The sequence below is a fragment of the Phocoena phocoena genome, chromosome 5, assembly GCF_963924675.1.
Source record: "Phocoena phocoena chromosome 5, mPhoPho1.1, whole genome shotgun sequence".
Taxonomy (NCBI): Eukaryota; Metazoa; Chordata; class Mammalia; order Artiodactyla; family Phocoenidae; genus Phocoena; species Phocoena phocoena.
The window spans coordinates 136293073-136320987 of NC_089223.1; the positions used below are offsets into that span (position 1 = coordinate 136293073).

At 60.3% G+C, this 27915-nt stretch overlaps 1 protein-coding gene across 1 annotated transcript; it reads left to right on the plus strand.

Annotated features, from left to right (window-relative positions):
* Window positions 1-161: 161 nt before the first annotated feature.
* SH3TC1 (SH3 domain and tetratricopeptide repeats 1) lies at window positions 162-27915 on the plus strand. The gene is made up of 16 exons (XM_065877826.1): window positions 162-180; window positions 2489-2616; window positions 3923-4028; window positions 4789-4935; window positions 5546-5726; window positions 6536-6612; window positions 7428-7623; window positions 10846-10979; window positions 12917-12955; window positions 14593-16257; window positions 18743-18923; window positions 20042-20192; window positions 21413-21535; window positions 22216-22366; window positions 23239-23435; window positions 27565-27915. Exons 1-16 carry the CDS (start codon window positions 162-164, stop codon window positions 27820-27822), a joined length of 3753 nt encoding a protein of 1250 aa, XP_065733898.1. The 3' UTR covers window positions 27823-27915.

The following is a 27915-nucleotide window of genomic DNA, read 5'->3' on the forward strand; positions in this document are numbered from 1 at the left end:
TTTATATGGGTGTGGACATACCTTTCTTCTGGAAATACCTGGGGGTTGGCGCCCGTAGCTGAGAGTTGCCTGTTCTCACCTTAATCACAGGATCCTGTTCTGATGCAGACGCTGCTGCCCCTGGCATTTCTCCACCGGCTGCTAGGCCCTCTCCTGGCCAGATGGGCTCCTACCCCACAGGTAGACGTCCTGGGCGCTACACCACGTGTCAGTGTTAAGTCTGGGCTGGGGACGTGAATGTGGGATCCCTGGGCGTCCCCCTTTCCCTTCGGCCTCACCCATCCCGTGGGCTTCTGGTTCAGGAGCGTCTAACCCAGGCTTCTCTAATGTGGACGCCCTGCTTTAAGGTCACCCTGAATGTGGAGGAGAGGCTTGTTAAGCACAGATGCCTGGGTCCTGCCGGGTTCTGATGCAGGGAGTGAGGGGTAGGGCCCAGGACTCTGCATTTTTCACTTGGGGACAGGGTTCGCCTGCACGTGCAAAGGGCTTCGCTCGACTCTGTGTTTGCATCTGCCCACACAAGAGGGGGGCACGGCCCTGGAGGCTGCATGCAGGGGAAGTGAAACCCCAGGAGGGACACCCTGGGGGGGCAGGGGGATGGCAAGGGCCCTCGGGAGAGGCATCGGGGAACTGCTTCCGGGGAGGGGCTCCGAGGACTGAACGGCGGGACTTCCGCAGGGTGCTGATGGGCGGAGGGGGGCAGCAAGAAGCCTCTAACGCTGGAGACCCGACTCCCCCCGAGCCCCAGCTGTGGGGGGCACGGAGACCCCAGCGTTGTCGGCCGTCCACCTTCGCCGTGACAGCCGCCCGTCCTCCGGCTTTTCCTTCGGGTGGGCAGCGCTGCCTGTGGTCACTCGGGATGACCTGGACTGTTGAGCAACGAGGGAGATTATTATGGGATTGACAATTCAACCCCACCCTCTTACGGGAGTAGGAGGGGTCACTTCTTAGAACCGGTTGGGAAATGCTGGGCTGGCTTCCTGCTGGGGGAGGGGCCTGATTCCAGATCCCAGATGTGCTCCTTTGCTCTGGCCCTGCCCCCCAGGAGGGGATGGGGATGTCTGCTCGAGGGTCCCCTAGCTGGAAAATTCCAAGGCAGGTAGGTGCAAGGCTTATTCAGAGGGTGTGAGGAACCTCCCTCCCCGTCTCCGGGTCCTGTCCCTCTTCCTCTCTCCCTCTCTCCCTCTCTCTTCTCCCCTCCCCCTTCCCATCCTCTCCCCTTCATCTCCCCTCTCCAGTTTTGGAACAGCCCATGATCTGAGGATCTCTGTGGCCAGGAGGCCTCTCAGGGGGACGGGGTGTGGGTGGGCAGGGGACATTTGAGCTGAGATCCAATCATAGGGCACCAGCCAGGCCAGGAATTGGTCTGGGAGAGGGTGCTTCAGGTGGAGGACAGGGTGAGTGCAAAGGCCCTGGGGTGGGTTGGGGGGAGCTCGATGTCTCAGGGCATCAGAGAGGCGGCCACAGGCTGGAAGCGGGGAGCCGGGGGGGGGGGAGAAGAGGTGGGGCTGTGCGGGGCCGGGTGAAGTGCAGGATGCTTCAGGCTGTGCCTGGAAAGGATCCGCATTCTATTCTTCCTGAGATGCAAAACCACCGGGGCTGTGCTGTCTAATACAGTAGCTACATGTGGCTGTTTATGTTTAAATTTAACTTAAATAAAATTAAAAATCCAGTTCCTCAATTACACTGTCCACATTTCAAGAGCTCAGGGCCCTATGTGGCTGGTGCCCTCTGTGCAGGACAGTGCAGAGAGCAAACATGTCCATTGCTGCAGAAATTTCTGGGGAACAGCAATGCCCGGAGGGCTGAGAGCCAAGGCGTTCCATAAGCCAGAGCTGGTTGTGAGGGGAGCCTCTGGCCCTCTGTGGACCAGAGAACCATCTGGAGGGAGGGCCAGGGCTCAGACACTGCTCAGGAGGACCTATGGGGCGGGGCCATGGTGAGGGGTGAGCGTGGTGCGTTCAGCCTGGTTTGGCAGGTGGGTCAGTGGGCTTCGCTTGTGGACCAGCCAGTGGTGTGTGAGGGAAGGAGGTGTCATTGGTCTGAGCAGGATTGGGGAGGCGGTCCTTCTGGAGATGGTAAAGAAAGGAGGACTAGCCAGTTTTGGGTGCGGGGGACGATGAAGAGTTCTAGGATGCCCGTGGGGTGTCTGCTGGAGTTTGGATGCCCCGTTGGAGCCCAGCCGTGGAAGCAGTCGGGGCTGGAGGTCACGGTGACTTGGGACCATTTGCTGAATGCCTGCCCTGTGCTGGCCTGTCCTGGGGCTGTGACACAGTCCACTTCCTCTCATCTCTGTAAGATGTGGGTAGCACGTAACTCATTTACCACCAAAGAAACTGGGCCTCAGGGGAGAAAAGCACCTGTGCAGTGCACGTGGGCTGTGAATCCGGGTCCCCGTGTTTGTGGGCGGGGGCCCTCGGGACGGGAGAGCACCCCACAGAACTGGCCTGGGCCAGGGAAACTGCCCACCTTCATCTTCCCCTTCCAGACCTGACTTTGCAGCTGCTGGCTGTGCAGAGGCAAAGCGGATTGCCCGACCCCAGCCTGCAGCAGGTCCTGCGGGGCCGGCTCCGTCTTCTGGAGAATGACAGCTGGGAGGTGGCCCGTGCTCTCGGGGTGAGTCTGGCTCCTCGGGGGGCCTGGGTAGGCAAAGGTGCAGGGGATCCACGCTTGTGAATGGGGTCGAGGAGGAGAGGGCAGTGGACCTAGGAGGAGGTCTGTCCATGATGTCCAGACCTTACCTGATGGTGCCACCACCAGGGTGACTTGTCCCCCATCTGCTCTCCTGGCTGTCTGGCTCCAGGAACAAGGGTCACAGACACACGTGGGCCACCACTTTCTGAATGCCCCAGTCCCTTTCTGCATGGACACCCCACCCTGCTAGGAGTTTGAGTCTCTCCATAGGGAGCAGAAAGGACTGCTGTGAGCTGATTTTATTCTCTACTTGATTTGTTGGTGACGGGCCTCGCACAGATGGACGGTCTGTCAGGAGGTTGGTGGGGAAGGAGGCTGAGCTGGGTGACCTCCCCATGGCTTAGGGTTGAGAGGCCACAACCTGACCTTGCGCTCAGCCTGGCCTGACCTTGGCCGAGGTCCCTTAGCCTCTGTGAACGCAGCTTCCTCAGCCACATACGGGGGATGCTTAGCTTTATTACGCCACGGAGCTGCCGTGAGGACCTGCGGACAGCAGGCATGGTGCACCCAGCACGGTGCTCTGCAGTGGGGCTGCCCCTGTGATGCCCGTCCTGGGTGCGTGCTGGCTCTGAACTGAATCCCAGCTGTCCCAGGGTCAGACCTCAGAAAGGAACCGGGACCTTATTTCTTAATCCAGATGGAGATGATAATAGTACCCTCTCCCGCTTGGTCAGCGTCAGCTGGTGTCACTTTTAATGCCCCAGCACCACCAGGAGTGTCCATGGGATGGGTGTCAGGAGAGGGGATGCTGGACCTCTGCCACAGAGGGTGCAGGTCCAGGGCATGGAGGCTGTGAGCTCAGGGAAGGAGTGGGGCTTGGTACAGCCCTGGGGAGCCACAGCTGGCTTGAGAAGCAGGAGAGGAGCAGCTTGGTTGTAAAGGAATCAGCTCTGTGCTTGCAGTCCATATCTGGGTCACTTAAAAAAAAATTAATTAATCTGTGCTGGGTCTTAGTTGTGGCGCGCGAGATCTTCGTTGCAGCTTGTGGGATCTTTAGTTGCAGCATGCAGACTCTTAGTTACGGCATGTGGGATCTAGTTCCCTGACCAGGGATCGAACCCATGCTCCCTGCATTGGGAACGTGGAGTCTTACCCACTGGCCCCCACCAGGGAAGTCCCGCCAGGGTCACTTCCGCAAAATGTTTCTACTGCGTGGCTCCGTCCTCCTGATGGGCAGACGCCCCAAAGCCACTGGGACTGTTTCTCATTTCTGTTTATTCCCCGTAAGGAGCTATCGGCCAGGCTGCTGTCCATCCACAGTGACCAGGATCGGATTGTGGTGACGTTTAAGACTTTTGAAGAAATCTGGAAGTTTTCCACCTACCACGCTCTCGGTAAGGCGGTGACCCTCGCAGACCCCGTTATGGGGACGCTTGTCACACACCAAGCATTTTATGTTACCAGTCGGGGCTTTAGACTAAGTTAGTTCGTGACGGCCTCTGCGGACGTCATCTGTTCTCAGTGAGGTTGTGATGGGCGGAGTCACAGATGCACACGGGTCTGAAGGTCTGAGCGTGACTCACCCCCAGGGCAGCTGAGCTCTCACTGGCCGAGCACAGACCAGGAAACCCTGTTTCAACCTCAACCCAAGTGCTTTCTTTCTGAAACATTCCCTGTTCTAAGGGAGACTTTGGCCGTCTAAGTGCCTCTCCTGGGGAAACTTGCTGCCCCACTCCCGCACTCCCTCAGGAACTTGAGGGCTGAGGAAGTGAGAAATGAGACTCACGGTGACAGTTTCTTGTGCCCCTGGAGCAGGGCTGTGCCCACGCCTGCAGTGCACGTGATCTCCTTGATCTCCCGTCCCATCTCATAGAAGAGGAGACCGAGGGTCCTAGAAGAAGTAACTAGACCCCTCCCGAACTTCCCAGGGCACAGGGAGGCAGATGAGTTGTCCACCATCACGGCTGGTCCTCTCGCAGCCCAGATGGTCTGACCTGTGGCCTGCCCAGGTAGTGGACGGTACCACGAGTCCCCAAGGACCGGGTGGTCCATCTCCCTGGGCTTGGTCGGCGCAGGGCTCGGCCAACACCCAGCCATCAGGGCTTCCCTGCCGCTGGCCTGGAGCCCACTGGTAACCAGGACTGTCTGCTCCAGGCTTCACTCATCACTGCCTGGAAAACCTGCTTGTGGACCAGACCTTCTGGCTGCTCGAGCCTGATGAAGACCAGGAGACGGCCATCCAAGTCCACGTGGATGAGGAGGCCTTGAAGCTGACGCACGAGAGCCTCCTTTTCCAGGAAGGTGAGTGCTGTGCAGGCGATGGTGACCTTGGGTAGCTCCTCGCGGGCTGGGACGCCCCGGGGCCACGGGCAGCAGAAGGGCTCTGGAGGTGCCGGAGACTGAGGACGCTTGGGGCAAGGAAAAGCCCCCCCAAGAAATAACAGAAAAGGAGTTTGGCCAGCGCCCCCCTAAGCCCGAGTTCCTGACCAAGCTATTGCTCCAAGTACCTCGGTGGCCTCACAGTTGGGCTCCGAGGCCGCAGCAAACAGGGCATTAGCTTCCTGCCCTTCCCCAGCCACAGAGCGGACAAGAGGAGGCCGCTGCGGTCCAAGCAGGAAGGGCCCTTGGGATCACATGTCGAGCCCCTCATAGCCCAGATAGGGAAACTGAGGCCCAGAGAGCCTGAGGCTGAACCAGGCTCCCGGGCAAGTCCCGGCGGAGTGCGGACTCCAGCCCAGGTCCAGCCTCCAGGTCTGGGCCCCTGGGGCCTTCAGTGTCTTTCTGTGAATGCAGAAACTGGGGTGGGGGAACTCCTGCAGGTATCCCTGGTGGAGAACAGGTAGTCCCGCCTGCAAACTACAGCTGCACCTGTGTCCAGCCGCCTGAATGACCACCCTCTGCCGCTTTGAAGGGCCTTTCTTTGTGCTGTGTCCTGACCACCATGTGAAAGTGATGAATGGCCTCCAGCCCCTCAGGCAGGCTTCGGGGTTTCCCCGGGCAGAGGCGGCCCTGGCAGTGGACTCTTTGGCCCCCAGCCACAACACATCCTCAGAGGAGCGGACAGCCGTGGAGCCTTTGATTCCGTTCCATCAGTAGGTACCGACCTTTGTTTCTCTGCTTCCTATGGGTCCAGCGTGTTGTCCGGCCTCCCGGAGACTCCCCCAGGCCCGGGTCCAACAGTAGGCCAAGGCTGGTAGACGGGGGCCGGTGTGAGCCCGAGGCAGACCTGGCCACGTCCCCTTCTGCTACTTTCGGTGTGTGGCTTCAGCAAGCCAGTCCAGCTGTCTGGGCCTCGTGGCTGCCACCTGCACAACAGGATAGTGACACCTCCCGGCAGGGCTGTCCTGGGATGAGCTGGCCTGGGAGTGTACAGCATGGGGCTCTGACTTCCTGTTCTAGCTTGTTCTGGAAAGCTTTTGTGGGAGCTACATAGCCTGTGCTCATAGTAAGGGAGCACGCAGGGATGTGTGCAGATAAGAGCCAAGGCAGGGACAGCCTGGGGAAGGCAGGGACAGGTAACACGCAAGCTCGTGTTCATGTGCTGAACGTGGGGCGTAAACTTGGCTTGAGCTTCCTGGCGGCCAAAGCAAAGAGAGAAACTGCATCTCCTCATGTTCAGTGTCTATGAAGTGACAGTCTGTGGCTGAGTTTCTCTCCCGGGCTGATGGAGGGAGGTCCCCGAGGATTCCAGCGTGAGGAACGGCAGGAGACACCTGGGCTGGGGGCCATGGGGCATGGCTGGAGCTGAAGGCCACACACCTGGGCGTATGTGTGTGTGCGCACACGTGAAGTGGGGGCAGGTGGTGGATTTCGCTCGGGTCCCTGGGGGCCGTTGACCTGTCCAGCCTACACACAGTTTCAATCTGCCCTAAACCTAAAATCCTCTCTCATCCTACTCCAGGTGGGCTCTTAGGGTCCCCTGGGACCCCATCAACGACTCCATGGGTGGACCTGTGACACCGGACATCCAGCCGATGGGTAAGTATTTCCACTGGCCCTCCTCCCCTGGGGAAGAGGTGGGTGAGGAAGGGCAGGCACCAGATTCCCGAAGCTTCTGCGCCCACCCTGAATCCTCCCCAAGGCAGAAGAGGTAGCTAGAATCCCCTCCAGTTCCCAAGGTAATAACAGAGGCTCAGAGAGGTCCACTGGCTGGTCCAAACTCACACAGCACGCGGGGAGGCCAGGCTGGGGTCCCTGGTCACCCTGCCTCTAGAGAGTAACTTCCACACCCTATTTGACCAGCACTTCTGCAACTTCTGCTCTCTTTCTGGCACTGGGTCAGACACCTCGGAGGGCCCTCAGACGGTGGAGGTGGGGTGGGCAGGGTCCCGGCTGAATTCGCCACGTTTGCAAATGGAGGAGCGAGAGGCAGGGGTCTTGTTTAGAAAAGACGGCCTGGGTCCCTGGTCTAGTGGACTGGCTCTGCCCCAGGCTGCTTGGTGTCTGGGTGGCCTGTGGACCTGTTAAGTGGACGTAAGGCCCCATGGGAGGACACGTACAGCTGGATTTGCCCTGAGTGGGCCCTGGCCTTGGAGGCCGACAGCCCTGGGCCAAGTTAATCGACATCCCCAGGCCTCAGTTTCTTATCCTCAGCGTGGGGATAAAGAGGCCCCCACTTCGGGTACCGCATGGATGTCCAGCCCCTCGTGTGCGGCAGCCCCGCACCCCGGCCAGGTGCTAACCCAGTTCCTCAGCAGGACGGCATGTTCCCTGGCCGGGGACACCACCCCTGCGGCCGAGGGCCGCCCGTCCCTATCCTCCCCAGCACTGACCGTGTGGCCTCCTTCCTGCAGCTGTGGGCCTGGCCTCGGCCGTGGCGGACTGCCAGGGCTCAGGGCCCGAAGAGATGACCTTCCGAAGCGGGGACCATATCGAGATCCTGGGCGCCCAGGTGCCTGGCCTGCCCTGGTGCCTGGGCCGGCACGTGGCCTCCGGCCAGGTCGCCTTTGTGCAGACAAGCCTCATTAGTGCGCAGGGCCAAGTGTCTGAGTGAGTGGCTGAGGCCTCACCCCCTTCTGACTCCACCCCCCGCCGCCGTGGGAAGCCTACCCCGTCCACCTGCTTCCCAGGTGACAGATCCGCAGTGTCCCGGACGGCACCTCCTGCCCCTCCCTAGCCCCTCTTCCTGGTCGTCACTCCCACCTCCGTCCCCAGGGCTGGGCCTAGCCCAGGGCCACCCCACTGTCCCCAGGGCATGGCTTCGGCTTCCTGTCTGGACCCCTCCTGCCCTTCCTCCAAGTGCTTCCAGGGTTGGTCCCTGAAATACAAAGGTGTCCACGTGCACGGGTGTCCCGGGGCTGCGGGGGCAGCACCACAGACTGGGGGCTTAAAACAACAGACTGGAGGCCAGACGTCCAAATCACGGTGTGGCCAGGGCCGAACTCCCTCTGGGGGCTCCACGGGAGGGGACTTCCCGCCTCTTCCAGCTCCTGTGGCTTCAGGCGGTCCTTGTGGCCTCATCACCCCAACCTCTGCCTCTGTCTTCACGTGGCTTCCTCCCTGTCTGCGTCCTCTCGTCTGTCTCTTGTAAGGACACCAGTCATTGGATTTAGGGACCATCGGGATAACCCAGGATCATCTCCTCATACCAGGATCCTGGACTTGGTCACATTTGAGAAGACCCTATTATTTCCAAATCAGGTTACCTTCTGAAGGTCCGGGGAACGTGGGTTTTGGGGGGGACATTATTCAAGCCAGTACACCCTGTCATTCCCCTTCATAAAGCCCTTCGAAGCTTTGGGCCTGTCTTTCAAGGCCTCTTGCAACCCAGGCCCTGGTCACCCCCAGTTTCAAAGGCCACCACTCACCATTGTGTCACCCTGAGGCCAGCGTGCGGGTTGGCTCACCCCTTCTAGAACGATTCTGGGTTATGCGCCTCCCTCTACGTGAGATGTCCCCTCCACCCCGACCATCCCGTTTTCCTGGGGGCTCTCGATGGCCCCCAGTCTCACCTCCAATGGCTCATCCCTGGGCGCACCCTTCCTGGCTGTGCTCTACTCCCCGTGTGACCTCCCCACCCCCATCCAGGGAATTCTGAGCCAGGACTGTCTGGTCACCTCCAAGTCCCCACTGCCTGGCCCTGGGCAGCAGCAGGGGGGTCTTGAGAGAGTGGTCAGCTGTGCTCGTGACCTTTTGTTGTTAAGACCTCAGCCCAGGAGTCAGTGTAGAGAAAGGACCCTTCGCTGGGTCAGCATCTGCCCCTCGGACGCATTGTGAGATGCTCCTCCTCGGCGCCCCGCTAGCCCTGACGTACATACCGTCTCATTCTTGTCTGGCACCTCAGACAGACCGACGCCTCCCAAACCAAGTCTCAGAGGCCACTCTGGCTTCATGACATGTCCCACCAGTCACTCTGTTTCCTAATTCAAGTGTCTGTCTGCTCCATGGCCTCCTGTTCGTCAGAAACTCTTTGAAGCTGGGCTGGGCTCGGATGCCCAGAGCAGCAGCTAGACCCAAGTTTCCCAAAGTGTGTTCCCCCCAGGGCTCCATCTCAAACTTTATCAGTGACGGTGTGCTTTCCACACGCCCTGGCTGGTGGTCCACGGGGATTCCCAGCACAAGGAAGGCACCCAGAGTCTGAAACTTTTCTTTCTCCTGTTGAAATGCGTTGTTCACACTTGACCTCCAGACAACACTACATTTTTTTTTTTTTTTTTTTTGTGGTAGGCGGGCCTCTTACTGTTGTGGCTTCTCCCGTTGCGGAGCACAGGCTCCGGACGCACAGGCTCAGCGGCCATGGCTCACGGGCCCAGCCGCTCCGCGGCACATGGGATCTTCCCGGACCGGGGCACGAACCTGTGTCCTCTGCATTGGCAGGCGGGCTGTCAACCACTGTGCCACCAGGGAAACCCCAGACAGCACTATTAGCTGTTGTTCTGTGGATCACTCTTTGGGCACCCTTGGTCATCATCTCTGGGGAGACCACAACGGCTCAGCAGATGTCTGGGCTCCATGTGACTTAAACCTGTCCTGAGCCTGCTAACGGGCTGAGCTGCAATTGCTGTGGGAATGAGCCAGTCTGTTTTGCCCTCCCTTAACCCAGAAGGGTGACAGGGCCCAGTGCCATTGGTCCTGTTTACAGCTGGAGAAGCCCTAACAGCTTCCCTCATTCACTCAACAGATGTTTACCGAACATCTTTCCTATTCCAGATCTGAGTCTTTTATCTTCTCTTTAATGAGCATTCTGGTAGCTATTCATTTCTTTTAACTTTATTTTGACATAATTTCAGACTTAGGGAAAAGATACAAAAAGGGCATAAAATTCCTGGATGTCCTTCACCCAGGTTGCCCAAATGTTGACATGTTATGACGTTTACTTTCTCCTCTTTTTTTTTTTCCTAAATTCTTTGGGAATCAGTTGCAAACACAATGTCCCTTTACCCCTAAATAATGCGATATGTGTTTCCAGAAATCAGGACATCATTTGCATGACCACAGCACAACTGTCAAAATCAGGAAGTTAACATTGATAGAATCCTATTATCTGCAGACCTTAGATTTTACCAAATTTTCCGGTAATTCCCTCTATAGCCAAAGAAAATTCCAGACCCCATGTGAGCATCTCTCTTTAGTCTCATTTCCTTGATCTGAGACAGTTCCCTGTTCTCTTTGTCCTTTAGGACACCCACACTTTTGAGGAATACAGGCCTATTTTATCGAATGTCCTGCAATCTACCCTAAGGTTTTCTTTAACTTCTCAAAAGAGCTCCCTCTAAGTTCTGAAGTACGTGTGAAAGTTTCATATTTTGCTGGTAATTTAGCCCTGTCAGCAGAAGTTGCCTCCCCCTCCCTGTCTCCTTCCTGTTTTCCTCTCCCTGAGTTTTCGGAGCACACACGTGCCCTGAGCTCGTGTTGTGTGAGGCTCTGTGTGGAGCTTGCAATGTGGAGGAATAGAGTCTGCCTGCAGCTGTCATGGCTGGCCTTGCAGAGGAAGGGGCATTTAAGGTGGGGCTTTGAAGGCTGCCCAGGAGCTCACCTTCCCAGGATGCTGTGACCAGCTGCATCTGTCATGGCATTTCCCACTCCTGGGCGTCTGCCTCTGGCCAGACAAAGCAACCTTAAGGGCAGGATCTATTTTCTTTTTATCTTGGTGTCTTCACCGCTGGGCACAGGATAGGTATGCAGGGACCATCTGTCAAGTGAGAGAGTGGAAAACGGTCTTTGTGTGAAATCTTGGAAACGTACAATCTAAATGCACTTTATTTTTTCCAGCTTGGAAAATGTGATTTTTCTCAATGAAGAGGAAAGGTCTTTCTTCAGCAGCGAAGGACGCTTTTCTGAGGAGGATGCCAGGCAGCTACTCAGGAGGACGTCCAGCACGGACGTCTGCACTGTGTACAGCTTGGGTAGGTGTGCGGGGTGTTGGGGGGCGCTCTTCCTACGCCCCTCGGGATGACTGCGGGCCCCTCTCAGGACCCGCCGCTGGTTACACCCTACAGCCCATGATTTAGGACAGTTTTCTCGGGGCAGACTTCTGGAAAGACCACGAAGGGTGCAGAGCTGTCCCGTGGCTGAGACCCCATCAGCCCTATTCGGTCGGCACCGGGCTCTGTGAGTTTGGACTGTCCATTCAGCAGAGCTTTGTTTTTTTTTTGTTTTTTTTAAAATTATTTATTTATTTATGGCTGTGTTGGGTCTTCGTTTCTGTGCGAGGGCTTTCACCAGTTGTGGCAAGCGGGGGCCACTCTTCATCGCCATGCGTGGGCCTCTCACTATAGCGGCCTCTCTTGTTGTGGAGCACAGGCTCCAGACGCGCAGGCTCAGTAGTTGTGGCTCACGGGCCTAGTTGCTCTGCGGCATGTGGGATCTTCCCAGACCAGGGCTCGAACCCGTGTCCCCTGCATCAGCAGGCAGATTCTCAACCACTGCGCCACCAGGGAAGCCCTCAGCAGAGCTTTGAATGGATTTGCTTCACCCACTGTTCACAGCGGCACCCACCCCGCTTCCCTTCGGGAATGTTCTCCTTCCCCCGTCATGCCACAGTAATGAATGCCAGCCCCTGGGCTCTTAAAGGTGATCAGCCAGTTGCTGTCACTGCCCTCCCGGTAGGTGGGGACGTGCCGGGCCAGACACAGAGGAGCCAGGGTAAGGGGCCGGGAGATGCAGGAAAGCAGGCCCGAGCCTCCCAGCTGCCCGAGGATGGGCCTCAGCGAAGCCTTTCCTCCGCTAACTCCAGGTGCCAGCCTAAGGCGCCCTGCTGCACTGGGGCAGGGCCAGCGTGCGGGCCCCGGGCTGCAGTGCAAATCGTAGATGAAGGAAGCGTGTCAGCAGCCACAGCAAAAGGAAATGCAGCAGAGCGGACGGTGCTGGAGCAAACTTACCCCCAGCTCCCACGGGTCATGGGGACGTAACGTTACAGCTCATTCCTTCACCCCTCTGGATGGAGATAAATGCTCGCATGTGTACACACCCACACAGATATATGTACACACACGCACACACACTCAGATGAATGCATACAGACACACTCAGAGCCACACACGTACACCCACAGATCCACCATGTACATATACATATGTACACACTCATGTGAATACATATGTACACATACGTGTACCTATGTACACACATATGTGCACATGTACACACACATCTTTTCTGCCTGCTTGCTGACACGTGTTATAAGGCTTTTCCTGCCAATATTAGATTTAAACTTTCGAGATCCCACAAATCAGTTTTTCTTCCTAAACGGGCATACTTAAATTTGACCTTGGCATATCAGGCTTAAGCCAGCCTGGCACACGATTTCTTCTCTTTCTGCAGAGGCCGCAATGGGACCCTCGTTTGCGGGGTGTTGTGGGACCCTCTCTGCCGGGTGCTCTGTAGTTGGCAGCACTTCCCACTTCCCATGTGTTTTTACAGCTCTTTTTCTCCTTTGGTCTCTATGGCAACGCCGTGGGCAATTAGCGCCAGCCAATTTTCAGGAGGTGGGAACTGAGGCGCAGGGGAGCGCTGGCAGTGGGAGAGGAGGGGGGTCAATCCCAGATCTGCCGCCCTGCCCCTGGGAGAGCTGGCGGGATCAGTGTTCCCAGAGCAGGAGCCGCAGCAGTCAGCAGCCTCTCCGGGAGGATGGAGTCCTGCAGGGGAGGCCTAGGGCAGGGACACACCCTGGGAGATGTGGCTTCCCGGCCAGTGCCCCCCCCCGGCCCAGCCCGTCTCCCCTCAGGGAGCTGGTTTCAGGGACATTATAATTCTGGTGCCCCCCCCACCCCCCGCCCCGACTTGGCCCTGGACACAGAGGGTGCTGGCCGGACCCTGATGCTTTCCTTCTCTCCCTTTTCAGACACAGAAGAAGCTGAGATGCAGCAACAGGAAGAACATGGTACGTTCTTCCCACACGGCCTGGGCTCCCTCCGGTCACGGGGCTGGGCCGTGGGGTGATGCCAGACAGAGGGGGCGGAGCTGGGCTTGCATGGGTGCTGGCCATGGACGTTACTCATCCGTGGAGGAGGGCTGGAGGGGGGACGTCGGGTGAGGTGGAGGTGAGGCTCACCTCCACTGCCGCAGCAGGTCCCCAGCAAACGTGCCAGCCCCCCTGCACTGTGCCTGTGTAGGGAGGGTGACCTCTCCATTGCCAGGCCCATGCCGGGTCCCCCTGCGCCGTCCCCAGCAAAGACGGACCATCCCTGCCATTGTCTGAGCTCATGCCTCATTCTGGGCTCCTTTCAGGTAACCTAGAGAAGCTGAAATTTGCCCTGTGCCCTGCTTGGAGGGGTGAAGGGGGTATGGAGGTTGCTGAATTTGGAGCCTTACGTTGGAAAAGTCCCTTGAGGATCTGCTCTTTCCTGTGGGGGGCTGGTTCAGGAAGACCCCCTCCTTCTCCCTCCACACTCCCCCTCCGCACAGTAGGGGGTCGGAGTCAGGGAGAGCCTGGGGACACAGGTGCCAAGGACCCTCTGAGATTCCCTGGGGATGGGATCCATCTAAGTACAAACACAGACGGACCACTGTGGGATGTGGTTGAAGAGGCCCGGAAGCCAGCCCCCGGGGCCCCAGGGCTATTCCAGGGCCCTCCCTCCTCCCCAGACCCTCTGCAGCTTCTCTTCGGGGAGGATCTCAGCTGTCGGGGACAGGATAACCGGGATAACGTGGGAAGGTGCCCTGGGGAGCCCACTTGCCGCCACTGGATGCAGGCGTTTCTTAGCTAATCAAGTACACGGTCACATCGCACATTTGCCGCTCAACCATACTTAATTTTTTAAATTCTTAGGCTTTACAGACTAATAGACAGTTCTGAACATATTTTTCTACAAGTGAACTCGAAACAGAAGTCTTTAGATCCTGGTTCTTTCCTTCCAAACAAATTCCCCTTCAAAGCCCATGTTTTTGCAACAGGAAATGTAGCTTGTTTGCTCCTCGAGGCTGGACGTGCCTCCGGGCGCTGAGTCCATCCAACGCCAACAGTCCCTTGGCGGGCAGCTGTGGGCACCTCCTTGTCCCCAGGCTCTCTGGCACTCCTCTTTAACCCTTTAGTGACCGTGAGCCTCAGATTCCCAAACCAGCCAAGATGAAGGGGGAGCCCCGGGCTCTGGGAGCCATTCCCGGTGTTTCCTGTCATAATGACTCCCTTGCTAGACACAGATGTGTGTCCCCCAGATGGACACACAGGCCACTGTCGGTTCTGTGGGTGCTTTTGAGCTCACGCTGGCCAGCAGGGCTGATTGGCTACTGATTAATTTCACGGGGGCTCCTCACCTGGCTGAGAGGGAAGGGCAAAGGCGAGGAGCATTCCTCGATAAAAGCTTGGCCAACCTGCTCTGTGTCCCCCCAGCAGTCGCTCCTACTGCGGCCCCGCACTGCGCCCAACTCTGCGCTCCACAATCCACAGAAATCTCAGACGCTCAGGGCAGCCCCGTGGGAGAAGTGACAGGGACCCTGCGGCTCGGGGAGGGACGCCCCCTGGCCCAGCCTGGACTCAGGTCACACTCTAACCCACGTGGGCATTCTGGTCACTTGCAGAGATGCCCCCGCCTTGCCTGCACCCAGAGCCACGTGAGACCCTGCAGAAGGTGAAGAATGTCCTAGAACGATGCAAGTCCTGCCGCGGCTGCCCCAAGGAGCCAGGGTCCCCGGGCGTCCACAGGGCATCCGGTGACGCGAGCTCGCCGGACACCAAGGAGCCCTCCTTCCGCCTGGACGCTGGGGATGCCCGGGCCGACCCGGAGGCCCTGGGCTCCCTGCTGCAGTTCCTGGACAAGCCCGGCTTCGAGGCCGGCTTCCAGGGCCTGTACGGCCTCTCCCCGCCCGGGCTGCATGGCGTGTTTGGAGGCTTCACCGACGACGAGGAGCTGGCCCGGCTTCTGGCTGAGGCCCGGGGGGTGGCCAAGAAGGCCGGGCTGCCCATGGCCCTGGCCAGGCTCTGCTTCCTGCTGGGGCAGCTGTGCGTCCGGCGGCTGAAGCTGTCCCAGGCCCGCGTGTACTTCGAGGAAGCCCTGGGGGCGCTGGGGGGCCGCTTCGGGGACCTCGTCCTGGTGGCGGCCGTGTACACCAGCCTGGCCGCCGTCCACCTGCGGCAGAAGAACAGGGAGAAGTGCGCGCAGGTGGTGCCCAAGGCCTTGGCCCTGCTCCTGGGGACGCCCGGCCACGTCGGCGGCTCCGAGGCCGAGTCGGGGCTCCTGAAGCTGGGCCTGCGGAGGGCTATCGGCGCCCGCAGCCCACAGGCCGAGGCCCGGGCCTGTTTCCTGCTGGCCAAACACCACGCCCGCGACAAGCGGCCCGAGGAGGCCCTGCCCTACCTGGAGAGGCTGCTGCAGCTGCACGGGGCCTCGGGGGCTCCGGGCGCCTCGTGGCCCGTAGACTGCTACCTGCTGCTGGCGGACGTCTACAGCCGCAAGTGCCTCCCGCACCTGGCGCTGAGCTGCGTCAAGGTGGCCTCGCGGCGGGCGCGGGGCTCGCTAGACAGCGCGCTCCGGAGCGCGGCCCTGGTCCTGCGGGACAGCCCCCAGCTCCCCCGCCTCCCCGCCCAGCTCGCCCCCTACCTCCTGCAGGCCCTGGCCTCCCCGGCCTCGGGCGCGGGGCGGGCGCTGCGCGGCCCCATCTACGCCAGCCTGGCCCGGCTGCACAGCCAGCACGGGCGACAGGGCAGGGCCATCGCCTTCATGACGCGGGCCGCGGAGACGGACGCCCAGATCGGCGGCCGCACGGTCGTGGACCGCCTGGTGGCCCTCGCCTGGTTGCACGTGCTTCACAGGCAGATCCCGGCAGCGCTGGACATCTTGGAGTCCGTCCTGGAGGCGGCGGTGGCCGCCCTGGACCAGGAAGGCGTGATCGCCAACATGGCAGCTATTGGCCTGAAGAGGATGCGCAGGACCCAGCAGGCGGCCGAGGGCTACCACCGCGCCCTGCGGGTCGCCAGGCGCCTGGGTCGCCAGCGGAACAAGGCGGTGGTCCTGGCCAACTTCGGGACCCTGTGCCTGCAGACCGGCGCCGGCAGGCTGGCCCAGCACTACTTCCTGGAGGCCGTGAAGCTCTTCTCGCGGCTGCCCAGTGGAGAGTGCGGCCCAGACTTCACCCAGGTGCTCCTGCGGCTGGGTCACCTGTGCACCCGCAGGGCCCTCACCCGGCAGGGCAAGTGCTACTACGAGTGGGCCTTTCTGGTCGCCGTGGAGACGGACCATTTGGAGAGTAAGTGTGGGCCACACTGGCTTCCTGGAAAGAAAGAAAACACGTTTTCTTTCCATCTCTGTTCAGAACACACCTGGGGTTTGCGATCCAGAGGCGAGCGGTTGTTTTTGCACTGACAATGCCGAGTACTGGAAACCAGCAGACGTTTGCAGACGCCTTGAGGTGTCCCACACCGGGCCAGATGTCACCAGGGCAAAGGACTCGTCCCAGTCTGCCTGGGACCGTCCCGCTTTGGGCATTGAAAGTCCCGAGGTCGGGAATCCTGGCGGTCTCCGGCAAATGGGCGGTGGTGACCCTGGACGTGGCCCAGGCCAGGCGGGGGCAGCCGTGCCGAGGAGCCACCTGGGCCTTGAATGCTGGGTGCTTTAGCTGGTGCTGGCATCTCCCAGCAGTCCTGCACACCTGGCATCTCCCCTGCACAGAGGGTGCAGGACAGTTGCTTCATCCAACAGCTACTTGTGTGAATACTCCAGGCTCTGTGCGGGGCTCCACCTGCAAAGGGACCCGAGTGGTCCTCACTGGGGGCTGGCGGCCAAGCGTGGGAAACAGATGCCACAAAAGCAGGAGCTCAGCTTAAATATGGGGGCACCAGGCCTCAACTCGTAGGTCAGGGCAGGCTGATTAGTCTGGGACTTGAGGGATGAGGAGGCTTTAGCCAAGCACGGGATGGGGGTCTGGCAGAAGGAGCAGCCAGTGCAAAGGCCCTGGGGTGAGTGAGCTGGGCCGAACCTTAAGTGGGAAGCTAGGCAGGGGCCCAGGAGCCCAGACTGTGGTTTGGTGTTTTTCCTGAGAGCGCTGGGGAGCTACTGAGGGATGTAGACCACTCATTGAGGCTGGAAGAGGTCCCTCTGGACCTCCAGAAGGAACCAAGAGCTGGATCCCTGACCCTCCCCGTGCCCTCAGGCAGGTCCTGGTGGTGCTTGGCAGTGGAACGTGGACCCCCCGTGTGCCTATCAGAAACCTCCTTTGACCCACCTCCCCAAACCCGGGAACTGGGGGATTCAGACTTGGGAATGCAGAGCTGGGGGACCCAGAGGGTCACGTTGTTTGCTCCTCCCCTGTATTGAACAGTGAGGAGACTAAGGGCTAGGGTGACACCCCAGGGTCACTCCGTGCTTGGTCTGGTTCCTTTTTTTAGCCCCTTTCAGTAGTTTGTGTCTTCCTAGGATTTGTCCATTCCATCTTGGTTACCTAATTTGTTGGCATACAGCTGTTCATAGCATGCCCTTTATTTCCGTGAGATCGGTAGGAATGTCCCCATTTTCACTCCTGGTTTTAGTGATTTTCATCTTCTTTCTTTTTTTTCTCGGTCAGTCCAGCTAAAGATTTGTCAATTTTGTTAATCTTTACAAAGAACCATCACTGGGTTTCATTGATTTTCTCTATCTTTCTATTCTCTATCATTTTATCATTTCCGCTTGAACTTTTATCTTTCCTTCCTTTTGCTTGCTTTGGGTCTAATTAACTTTTCTTTTTCTAGTTTCTTAAGGGGGAAGTTTAGGGTTTTGATTTGAATTCTTTATTCTTTTTTTGACACAAGCATTTACAGTGATAAAGTCCCTCTAAGCACTGCTTTCTCCGCATCCCCTAAATTGTGGTACGTTGTGCTTTCATGCTCACTCGTCTCAGATATCTTTCAGTTTCCTTCCTCGACCCATTGGTGATTGAGGCATATGCTGTTCACGTATACAGAGCTGTGAATTTCCCAAACTTCCTTCTGTTACTGATTCCTGATTTCATTCCGTTGCACCTGGAGAACACGCGTCACATGATTTCAATCCTTTTATGTTTACAGAGAATAGTTTTGTGATCCAGCCTCTGGTCCTTCCTGGAGAATGTTCGTGGGCACGTGAAGAGCACGTGTTCTGCTGTCGCTGGGGACGTGTTCTGTGGTCTGTTAGGTCTGGTTGGTTCGCCGTGTCGTTCAAGTCTTCTCTTGGCTTGTTCATCCCCGGGTCATTTTTAAGAGTGGAAGCTCCCAACGGTTCCCAACCCTCTGGTTTTAGGAGGGGCAAGTATGGCTGAGGGCTTGGAGCCCGGCTCCATGAAGGAGCGTCGGCTCTGGAATACCGGAGCTGGAGCTGAATCCCTTCTCCACCGCATGCCGTGTGCTCCAGCTTTGAACTCGGCTTGCCCCTCTGCCACGGGGGGGTGCCGGCGATCCCTGCCTTGTCCGCTCAATGTGAGGGCAGCCCCTGTTTGGCTGGGAGGAGCTTTGTGAAGCAGAAACAGCACCCTGGCGCGGTGGGAGAGCCTGGCCGGGACGGCCCAGCCTGAGGGTTATAAAAGTGGTCGGTGCTGTCCCTCGAGCCCCTGTGACGTGCCTGGCCTGGCCCTGTCTCGAGATGCTCGCCGGCTGTGTGACCTTGAGCAGGACGCTCAGCCCGTCTGCATGTGCGATGACCCCAGCTCACAGAGGCGGGCGCCCAGCAGGGGACTTTGACCCTGCAAACGTTGCTGCCTTTTCCTTTTGTCTCCCGCCCAGGCCAGCTGCACGCCGTCCAGCGGCTGTGTCACTTCTACAGCACAGTCATGCCCAGTGAGGCCCAGTGCGTCGTCTACCACGAGTTCCAGCTTTCGCTGGCCCGCAGGGTGGCCGACAAGGTGCTGGAGGGGCAGCTCCTGGAGGCCATCAGCCAGCTCTACCTGTCCCTGGGCACCGAGAGGTGAGGGCTGGCCCTGGGGGCGGGAAGGGTGGTGAGGATGCTGGACCGCCATCCTAGGACAGCCCCTCCTCAGGGGCCATTTCATCCCTTAGGGTCAGACGGGCTCTGGGCCAGCAGGCCTGGTCTCACCCCCAAGGGAGGCAGAGCATGTGCTTCTGGACCTTTCTTCCTGCCGTGGTGGCTTCTGGAAGCTGACCCCGCTCTGCCCTGAGTCTTTTCTCGCTGGCCCAGCTCTGGGCAAGGTAGTCTGGTCCTCGTTTGTCCCCTCAGATGTGAGGACAGCAGCCACGTGTGCCCAGAGGATTCTCATCCACTGGAGACAGCTGACTGTCCCACCTGCTTCCCTGGGACAGGATTTCAGAACCACATGTGAGGAAGCCCACCCAGAGCGTCCTGACCGGGGGTGGGTCACAAATGGCTGGACCACACAGCCTGCGGGCTGGCAGAGTCTCACAACAACCCCTCCAGAGTGGGGGCTCCCCGAGGGCAGGGAAGGAGCCAGGTTCCCCAGGACTCAGATGTGCCAGTCTTGGCCTCTGCCTCTCATCCTCGGGCCTCGGTTTCACAGCAGGGCCAATGGGCCAGCGACCTAGATCGATGCTCCACAAAGTGGGGACCCCGGGTTAGCAGCCTCCACCTTGCCGGGGCGCTGGTTGGAAATGCACATTCCCAGGCCTCACTCCAGACTTCCTAAGTCAGCAGCTCTGGGAGCAGAGCCCTGCGATCTGTGTCTGAACAGCCCCCCTGGGCGGTTCTGATTTTCCCTTGGCCTGATAACCAGTAGCCTGGACGATCTCTAAATTTCTGCCCAGTGGCCGCAATCCCTGCTGCGTCTGGAAGTGACACGGGCCTGTGTTTGGGGAAGTGAGGCAAACGGACAGCACACTCCTCCTCCCTTGAGGCTGCCCGCTTCCATCCCAAGGGCCTCCTTCACCTTTGCTGGACGAGTTGCTGTATGTTCATCCCGGATCTCCCAACAGCCTGGGAAGGGCAGACTCTTTTCCTGCTCCTGACGTTTCAGGTCCATGCTCACCAGACGGCCCTGGGGAGAGCCCCATCCGCTCCATGTGGGCGGCCGGCCTGGGAGACCTGTTCTGACCGCCCACATCTAATTCCAGGGCCTACAAATCCGCGCTGGACTACACCAAGCGCAGTCTGGGGATATTCATCGACCTGCAGAAGAAGGATAAGGAGGCACACGCCTGGCTGCGGGCGGGGAAGATCTACTATATCCTCCAGCAGAACGAGCTGGTGGATCTCTACATCCAGGTGCGAGGGCTCCGGGCGTGTGCGCGCGGTCACTCACCCACCCGCCCGCTCATCCCTAAGCCGCCGCGTGCCAGGTGCCCGCGCCATCTCCCGCCGCCCCAGACCTCCAGCATCTTCCGTAACCAACTGAGCTCTGGGGACAGTGCCCCCGACTGTGTTGGTACACAGCAAGCGCTCGATAAGTGTGCAAATGTTGTACCCACTCAGCTGTCACACAGGACCTGCTTCAGCAGCCCACAGCATTTCTCCTTAAAAAGCACATTTATCACAGAAGCTCCGTTTTTTGACAGTTTCTCAAACATGACGTGATTTGTGACTAATTGAGAGACCCAAGAGCCTTGTGGGTTTTTTTCCTTTTTGGGCACCTGCTGTGTACCTCCCCTGGGCCAGGCCGGGGTTGATGAACCAGATCAGTAGCTGGCGGCTGGTGGAGGGTACAGCCTCCTCTACAAGCAGTGCTGCCTGGGGCCAGGGCTGCGGCACAGAAAGGAGCGGGGGGTGCACTCGGTCAGCCTGGGGTCACGGAGGCTGTTTGAACTGTAGGGCGGTGGTAGGCATATGGGGTATTCCTGCACCAGGACTCATAGGTGCAAAGGCCCAGCGGTGCCCGGGAGTGCAGCAAGGTCAGGGCTGCGAGCCGCTGGGTGTGGCTGGACTGCGGACCAGGGCTGGTCTCCTCAGTCACTCGGCGTTTTTTTCAGAGCACCTACTATGCGCCAGGCACGTGCGAAGCCCTGGACGCAGCAGAGGAGCGAGAGCCTCAGTCCTCTGGCAGGAGAGACGAGTGGACGTGCGGTCGGGTGTCTCTAAGTGCTTGGGAGGGAAAATAGGGGGGCCCAAGGAGCCAGGATTTGGGAGCCCCAGGTGAAGCCGAGCAGAGGATGCTGTGGTCTGGGCATGGCTGGCGGGATTCAGAGGCTGGCTCTGAGTTCCGTCCCAAGTGCCTCCCCAGCCCACACGTGCTGGCTCCTGGGGCCTCAGCTGGAAAGGCCTCCTCCTGGGACACAGGGCTTAGATGATTTGTCCTCATGCCAGCAGGTGACGAGGGCCCCGCATGCACAGGGACTGAGGTGTATGAGAGGAAAGAACCCTCACTCCGTGTCAGTGTGATAGAGGGTCCCGGGCGGCCGGCAGGTGGCTGTGAGCTTCCCCCAGCGGGCCCGGCCACCTCGCCCTGCCGGGTCACTGGGGGACCCATGAGAGTTTCTGCATCCCCACAGGTGGCACAGAACGCGGCCCTGTACACAGGGGACCCCAAGCTGGGGCTGCAGCTCTTTGAGGCAGCTGGAGACATCTTCTTCAACGGGACCTGGGAGCGGGAGAAAGCTGTGTCCTTCTACCGGGTGAGCGGCGGCTGTGGGTCCAGGCTGGTGGGCCTCAGGGGGCATCCCTCCTGGAAGCAGCATCCCCCACGTACGTGTTTAGTTTCCCAGTGGTTTGGTCAGGGATGACCTTGGCCCCCATCCCCAGCCTGGGAGGGACAGAGCAAAGAAGGACCATCGTAGGACATGCATCCCCGTGATCCAAACAACCCTGGGATGCGAGGACTGTCCCCGTTTTACAGATGAAGAAACAGGCTCAGAGAGGCACAGGGGTGTGCCTAAGGACACACAGCACATCAGGGGGAGGACCCGGACCAGGGCCAGGTCTGCACGTGCCTGCCAGGGAGGGCAGCTTCTCCCCGTCCATCTACCCAGCTCGTGCGTGTGGCTCAGCCCCAGGGGACAGATAAACGCGGCGTATTTAGAGCCTAGAGGGGTGTTGGACCTTCCTGGTCAGGCGCCCACCACCCAGGAGGGTCAGGGCTGGTCTGAGTGTGTGTGGTGTAGCTCGATGGGCAAGGCTCACACCCAGCTTACTCACGGCCCAGTGACGCTGGGGGTGTCACACCACTCTGAGCTGGCCTTTCCTGCGGGGGCAGAGCTGTGTAAAGCTCCAGTGGGTTAGCGGGGGCTCTGAGGAGGGTACCGGGCCTGGCTGGCTGCTGCGGGCGGAGGCCTGACCCGCCCGCCTGTGCTCACAGGACAGGGCGCTGCCCCTGGCCGTGAACACGGGGAGCCAAGAGGCCGAGCTGCGGCTCTGCAACAAGCTGGCAGCGCTGCTGGCCGAGACGGAGGCGCCGCAGGAGGGCCTGGAGTTCGCCCACACGGCCCTGGCACTCAGCATCACCCTCGGTAAGCCGCACCCCGGGCCCAGGGCCTCCACCCCTGAGGTCTGAGCGCGGCCGCGCGTCTCCTGGACTGCAGGCGCCTCTCCCGCGGGCCAGGCTGCTGAGACGGGCAGCAGCGCACCCGCCCCGCCCGCCCACCCGGGGTCTCAGGAAGCGCCGCAGGCTGGACCAGCAACGCCAGCTCTGCGGCTCCCCCGCTGCCCCCCACCTAGCTGACCATGAGGCTGGCCAAGGTGCCAGGCGGGCCCACCCCGTGCCTTTCTGCCTGCTGTCCCCTCCCGCTGTCCCTTCCCCACTCGCCACCAGCAGCCTCTGCTGGCTGGCCAAATCCCGGTCCCCTTTCCAGAGGCCAGTCCCTCAATGCCTGGCATCCCTCCGTGCCTAATGTCTTCCCCGAGACAGGGGGCCCAAGAGGGCTGGGCACACAGTAGGTGCTCAGCAGGGGAGTCCTGGAAGGGGGGGGATCTTGGAGACAGCCTCGTGTGGTGACTCCCCGAGGACGGGGTAGGGGCCGCTGACTGTACAGCGGGAGGCCAAAGGTCGTGTTTGCAGGCTGACCAGAGCCCTGGCACCTGCAGGTGCACAGACTGCAGGACTTTGGGTTCTCCAGTCAAAACAGTAACCAAAGCCCCCCGTCCAGGAGGGTCCGTGCAGGCCCAGAGCCAGGGCAGCGTGATCCATGACTCTGCCGCATCCCTGAGGAAGAAAGGGAGCGGGCCTTATCAGGTCCCCTATGCAGGTGGGAAAGTGAGTCTGGGGCCAGGAAGGGGCCGGCTGGAGCTCGGAGACGGTGACGGCCGGGTGCTCCTGGCTGGCCTGTGCCCTGCCACCCTGAGCAGCCGTGTCCTCACTCGGGGCCCCTCCCTGCATCCCCAGGGGACCGGCTGAACGAGCGGGTGGCCTACCATCGGCTGGCCGCCCTGCATCAGCAGCTGGGCCACGGGGAGCTGGCCGAGCACTTCTACCTCAAGGCACTCTCGCTCTGCACCTCGCCACTGGAATTTGACGAGGAGACCTTGTACTACGTGAAGGTGTATCTGGTGCTCGGCGACATCATCTTCTACGACCTCAAGGTGGGGGGTGCAGGCAGGGCTGGGACGCTGGGGCGAGGCAGCCATCGTGCACCCACACCGGGGAGGCCTGGGTCCCGGTGGTCTCCCCGGAGCTCTGGGCTTCCTGTGACGAGCAGGCGAGGCCAGCGGACACTCTCTGAGTCCCCCCTGTGGGTCAGGCCCTGCCCTCTAGAGCTCAGGGTCAGTGCAGGAGGCTGACGTGTGAACGGATGATGCAGCCATCGGGTAAAGGACAAAATGGAGCGTAGTGGCGGCGGGGGGCTCCTGGAGGAGGTGACTGCAAAGCTGAGTCTCGAGAGTCAAGCAGGAATTAGCCACAAAATAATGGGGGAGGGGGATAAAGACATTCCTGGGGCAGGGGAAGGGTCACCGTCATTCCCAGAGACCCACGTTGCAAGGTGCAACCCAAACCCTGGCATCTCCTCCAGGAAGTTTGGCAGTCTGCAGAGCGCTTCCTTCCTGGAATCCTCACATCACTTGGATGCGGGTAGGGGCACTATTATCACCTCACTTCACAGAGAGGGAAACTGGGGCTCAAGGTGGGGTGCCACAGGTTTTATGGCAGGGATACCACTCAAGCACCCTGGCTGAGCCGCTGCCCTGTCAGAGCTGCAGGACTGGGAGGAGAAGGGGACCGCTTTTCCATTTGTCTCTGAGCCCCGCAGTGGATGCAGACAAGGGCCTGGAAATGTCTCCTCTATTGTTCCCCGCCACTCCCCGTACGGGCAGACACCCCGCATCACCCCCACTCCGGGTCTAGCACAGCACCTTCACAGTGTCCCCGCTCTGTGTTGGCTGAGGGGTGAGGGTGCCCCAGCCCAGGGGCTGAGCACTTCCCTTTCCCCTCCCCAACTAATGGCATCTAGGAGCTGGGGTGGCCCTGGAAGATCCCCCACTCCCTGCAGGTGACCCCCAGTCCCCTGCCTATAGGGCAGACCAGCCTGTGCACTGGTGACACATGGTGGTTAGAAGTGGTCACTGCAGCCTCTGCTATGTCAGAGCCAGGCAGTGCTGGGGGATCCCAAGGGCAGTGATGACCCCTGCAGCTGAGCCCCGCCGGGGTCCAGGCTCCGTGCTGTCCGGGCTCCGTGCTGTCCGGGCTCCATGCTGTCCGGTCTCCGTGCTGTCCGGGCTCCGTGCTGTCCGGGCTCCGTGCTGTCCGGGCTCCATGCTGTCCGGTCTCCGTGCTGTCCGGGCTCCGTGCTGTCCGGGCTCCGTGCTGTCCGGGCTCCGTGCTGTCCAGGCTCCATGCTGTCCGGGCTCCGTGCTGTCCAGGCTCCATGCTGTCCGGGCTCCATGCTGTCCGGGCTATATTCTGTCCAGACTCCATACTGTCCGGGCTATATTCTGTCCAGACTCCGTGCTGTCCGGGCTCTGTGCTGTCTGGGCTCCATGCTGTCCAGGCTCCATGCTGTCTGGGCTCCATGCTGTCCGGGCTATATTCTGTCCAGACTCCGTGCTGTCCGAGCTCCATGCTGTCCAGACTCCGTGCTGTCCGGACTCCGTGCTGTCCGGGTTCCATGCTGTCTGGGCTCCGTGCTGTCCAGGCTCCTTGCTGTTCAGACTCCATGCTGTCCAGGCTCCGTGCTGTCCGGGCTCTGTGCTGTCCAGACTCCGTGCTGTCCGGGCTCTGTGCTGTCCGGTCTCCGTGCTGTCCGGGCTCCGTGCTGTCTGGGCTCCATGCTGTCCAGGCTCCATGCTGTCCGGGCTCCATGCTGTCCGGGCTATATTCTGTCCAGACTCCGTGCTGTCCGGGCTATATTCTGTCCAGACTCCGTGTTGTCCGGGCTCCGTGCTGTCCAGACTCGGTGCTGTCCGGGCTCCGTGCTGTCCGGTCTCCGTGCTGTCCGAGCTCCGTGCTGTCCGGGATTTGTGTGGTTGGCTCTTCAAATGCTTTGCTGTAGGAGGAGCTGGTGAGCCCACAGGACAGGGTGGAGACTGAGGCCAGGAGTGGGTAGCTAATTACGGTAGAATGAGGAATAGCGCGCTTGGCCTTCAGCACCTGGGACTCTGCAGCCCTGTGGCCCTGCGGGCATGGGCCTCCGAGACTCACACCCTGGCACCCTGGCACCCTGGGGCCCTGCGACCCTGCTCATTCTCTCCACATCAGGGCCCCCCTCCTGGGCGGGGGGCCTGGTGGTGGAGCGACTGGGGCCAGCCTCTCCTGAGCCAACCTCTCCGTTCGCCCCGAGCCCTGTGGCCCTGGACGGCCTGAGGATAGGGCCACATCGAGCACGTACCACCCCCGATTCTGCATGATCACTTCCGTACCTCAGCAAGGAGCCGTGTGAGCTTCCTCAGCTCAAAACAAGAAGGGGAAACTGAGGCTGGGGAGGTGAACAGATTTACCCAAGATGGGGAAGGAGGAGTGAGCCAGGCCTGGGTCAGTTCCAGACCCCAGGTATCTGATCTAAGCCCAGGCGGAGCGCTCGCTGGCCTCTGACGCTGGGAGGGAGCCCTGGGGACGGGGGCTAATCCCTCCACGGTCACTCCGGGCAGGAAGGAAAGGGCAGGGCTGCAGCTGAGGCCAGGTTCCCTTGGCCGGGCAGCTGGGGTCAAGGGGCAGAGAACGCCTTCGCTTCCCTCCAAATGGGCTTCCCAGGCTGTGCTGCCATCCACAGCCTCACCGTGATCGCCCTGCCAAGGCCACGCCTGCCTTTACCATGCTGAGGCCTTGGCATTCCCTCACCTCCCATCCTTCTCCACGTGCCCAGGAGGGAAAGCGGCCCCCTCATGCCCTGTGTGTGACCCAGGGGCTCTCCTGCTTGGGGCAGGGGTGGGAAGGAGAAAGAGGACCTGGACAGAGGCAGGACCATCTTTAGCCTGTGTGTGGTGGGTCATAGCTGAAAGAGTGAGGCTTGGACTAGGAAAGATTTGAGTGTGAATTCTGGGTCTGCCACCCGCTAGCCTCTACACACACATGTGCACACATGCACAGGAATGCACACCACCACCCCCAACCGCCCACTCTGGCCAATTCCTTCCATTATTTGAGATGCCTCCTCCTCCAGGAAGCCCTCCCATCCCACCCCAGGCTGAGTCAGGTGCTTCCCAGGCTCCCACAGCTTCCCTCTGTTTCAGCGCTGGTTGACCCTTGTGGTCCTGTAGTTCCAGAATCAGCCGTGTTGGCCTCCCCGTCCCTGCCATCCACACAGGGTCCTGTGCCTGGCCGGGGCCGGGGCTGGGACAGTGTCACTGAACTGCTACACACACCTGCTTTAATTGTCATCTGGGTCCTTGCTCGGCGGGGGGCGGTGCGGGGGAGTGAGGGGCCAGGGCTGGTGACTTTGGACTTTGTCCTCTGTCCTGGGCAGGCATTGTGAGCAGGGGGTGGCCAGGCTGGGTTTGGGTTTAGAGCAGTCCCTTGGGTGACCTTGGGTGGAGGACCTGGGGATGCTGGGGTGGGAGACAGGAGTTGGCGGGAGTGGGGGAACATCCCAGCCTGGGGACGTTGGGTTTGAGGCAAAGATGTGTCTGAAACGGGATCCCATGACCTGGGGGGAGGCACGCCCCCTTGGAGCTGCAGGGGATTCTGAGATGACACCCGTGAGCGGCTTTGCGCTGGGCCTGGCCTGGGGAAGGCCGTTCGTGCTGGCATCAGTGTGGACGTGGGCTGGAGGGAGTCAAGCCGTGGCCACCCTGGGCCGGGATAGCCCTGCTGGGGGCTCTCAGAGCAGCCGGTCAGACCCCAGCTCAGCTCAAGGGGAAGCCACAGATGTCCCCCCAGTTCCCAGGGGTGAGCAGGGAAGAGGCTTCCAGGACGAGGGGATGCTGGGTGCTACGAGGTTCGAGACCCTGGCTCCAGGAAGGGGGAGGACCAGTGGGTCTAGAGCACAGGAGGGACCAGGGTCACCGAGACACCAGTCCAGGCCCCCGCAGACCTCCAGCCGCTCTCAGGCAGCCCCGGGAACAGGTGGGCGCCTCCTTGGGGGAAGCATGCGCGGCCAGCCCAGAGGCACTGAAGCTGTGGCCCGTCTGGGGCGATGAAGCGTCCTGTCCCCCTGGAGCCCTGTCGTGGGCCCAGCCCCGGGGTTGGAGAGGCAGGCAGGGCACAGCCTTGGGGGAGACAGCTCCCCCAAAGCACCCGGTGCGGAGCTGTCCCATCGATTACATGCCGTGTCCCCTGCAGGACCCGCTCGACGCGGCCGGGTACTACCAGCTGGCACTGGCAGCGGCCGTGGACCTGGGCAACAAGAAGGCGCAGATGAAGATCTACACGCGCCTGGCTGCCATCTACCACAACTTCCTCCTGGACCGGGAGAAGTCCCTGTTCTTCTACCAGAAGGCTCGGACCTTCGCCACCGAGCTTAACATCCGCCGGGGACACCTGGCCCCTGGGCGGTGTTGCGGGCGGGCGGCCTGGCTGGTCCCCGGGCCCCCGTCCTGAGCCGTGGCCTCCGTCTGTCCCAGTGTCTCAGGGGGCTCGCTTCCTGGGAAATGCGGGCACGAGGGCAGGGGTCAAGTAGCAATAAATGTTTTT

Coding starts and splice junctions, on each gene's coding strand:
- SH3TC1 (XM_065877826.1), top strand. Junction 4,029..4,788: donor TTCCACCTACCACGCTCTCG/GTAAGGCGGTGA, acceptor TGTCTGCTCCAG/GCTTCACTCATCACTGCCTG. Junction 18,924..20,041: donor CTGTCCCTGGGCACCGAGAG/GTGAGGGCTGGC, acceptor ATCTAATTCCAG/GGCCTACAAATCCGCGCTGG.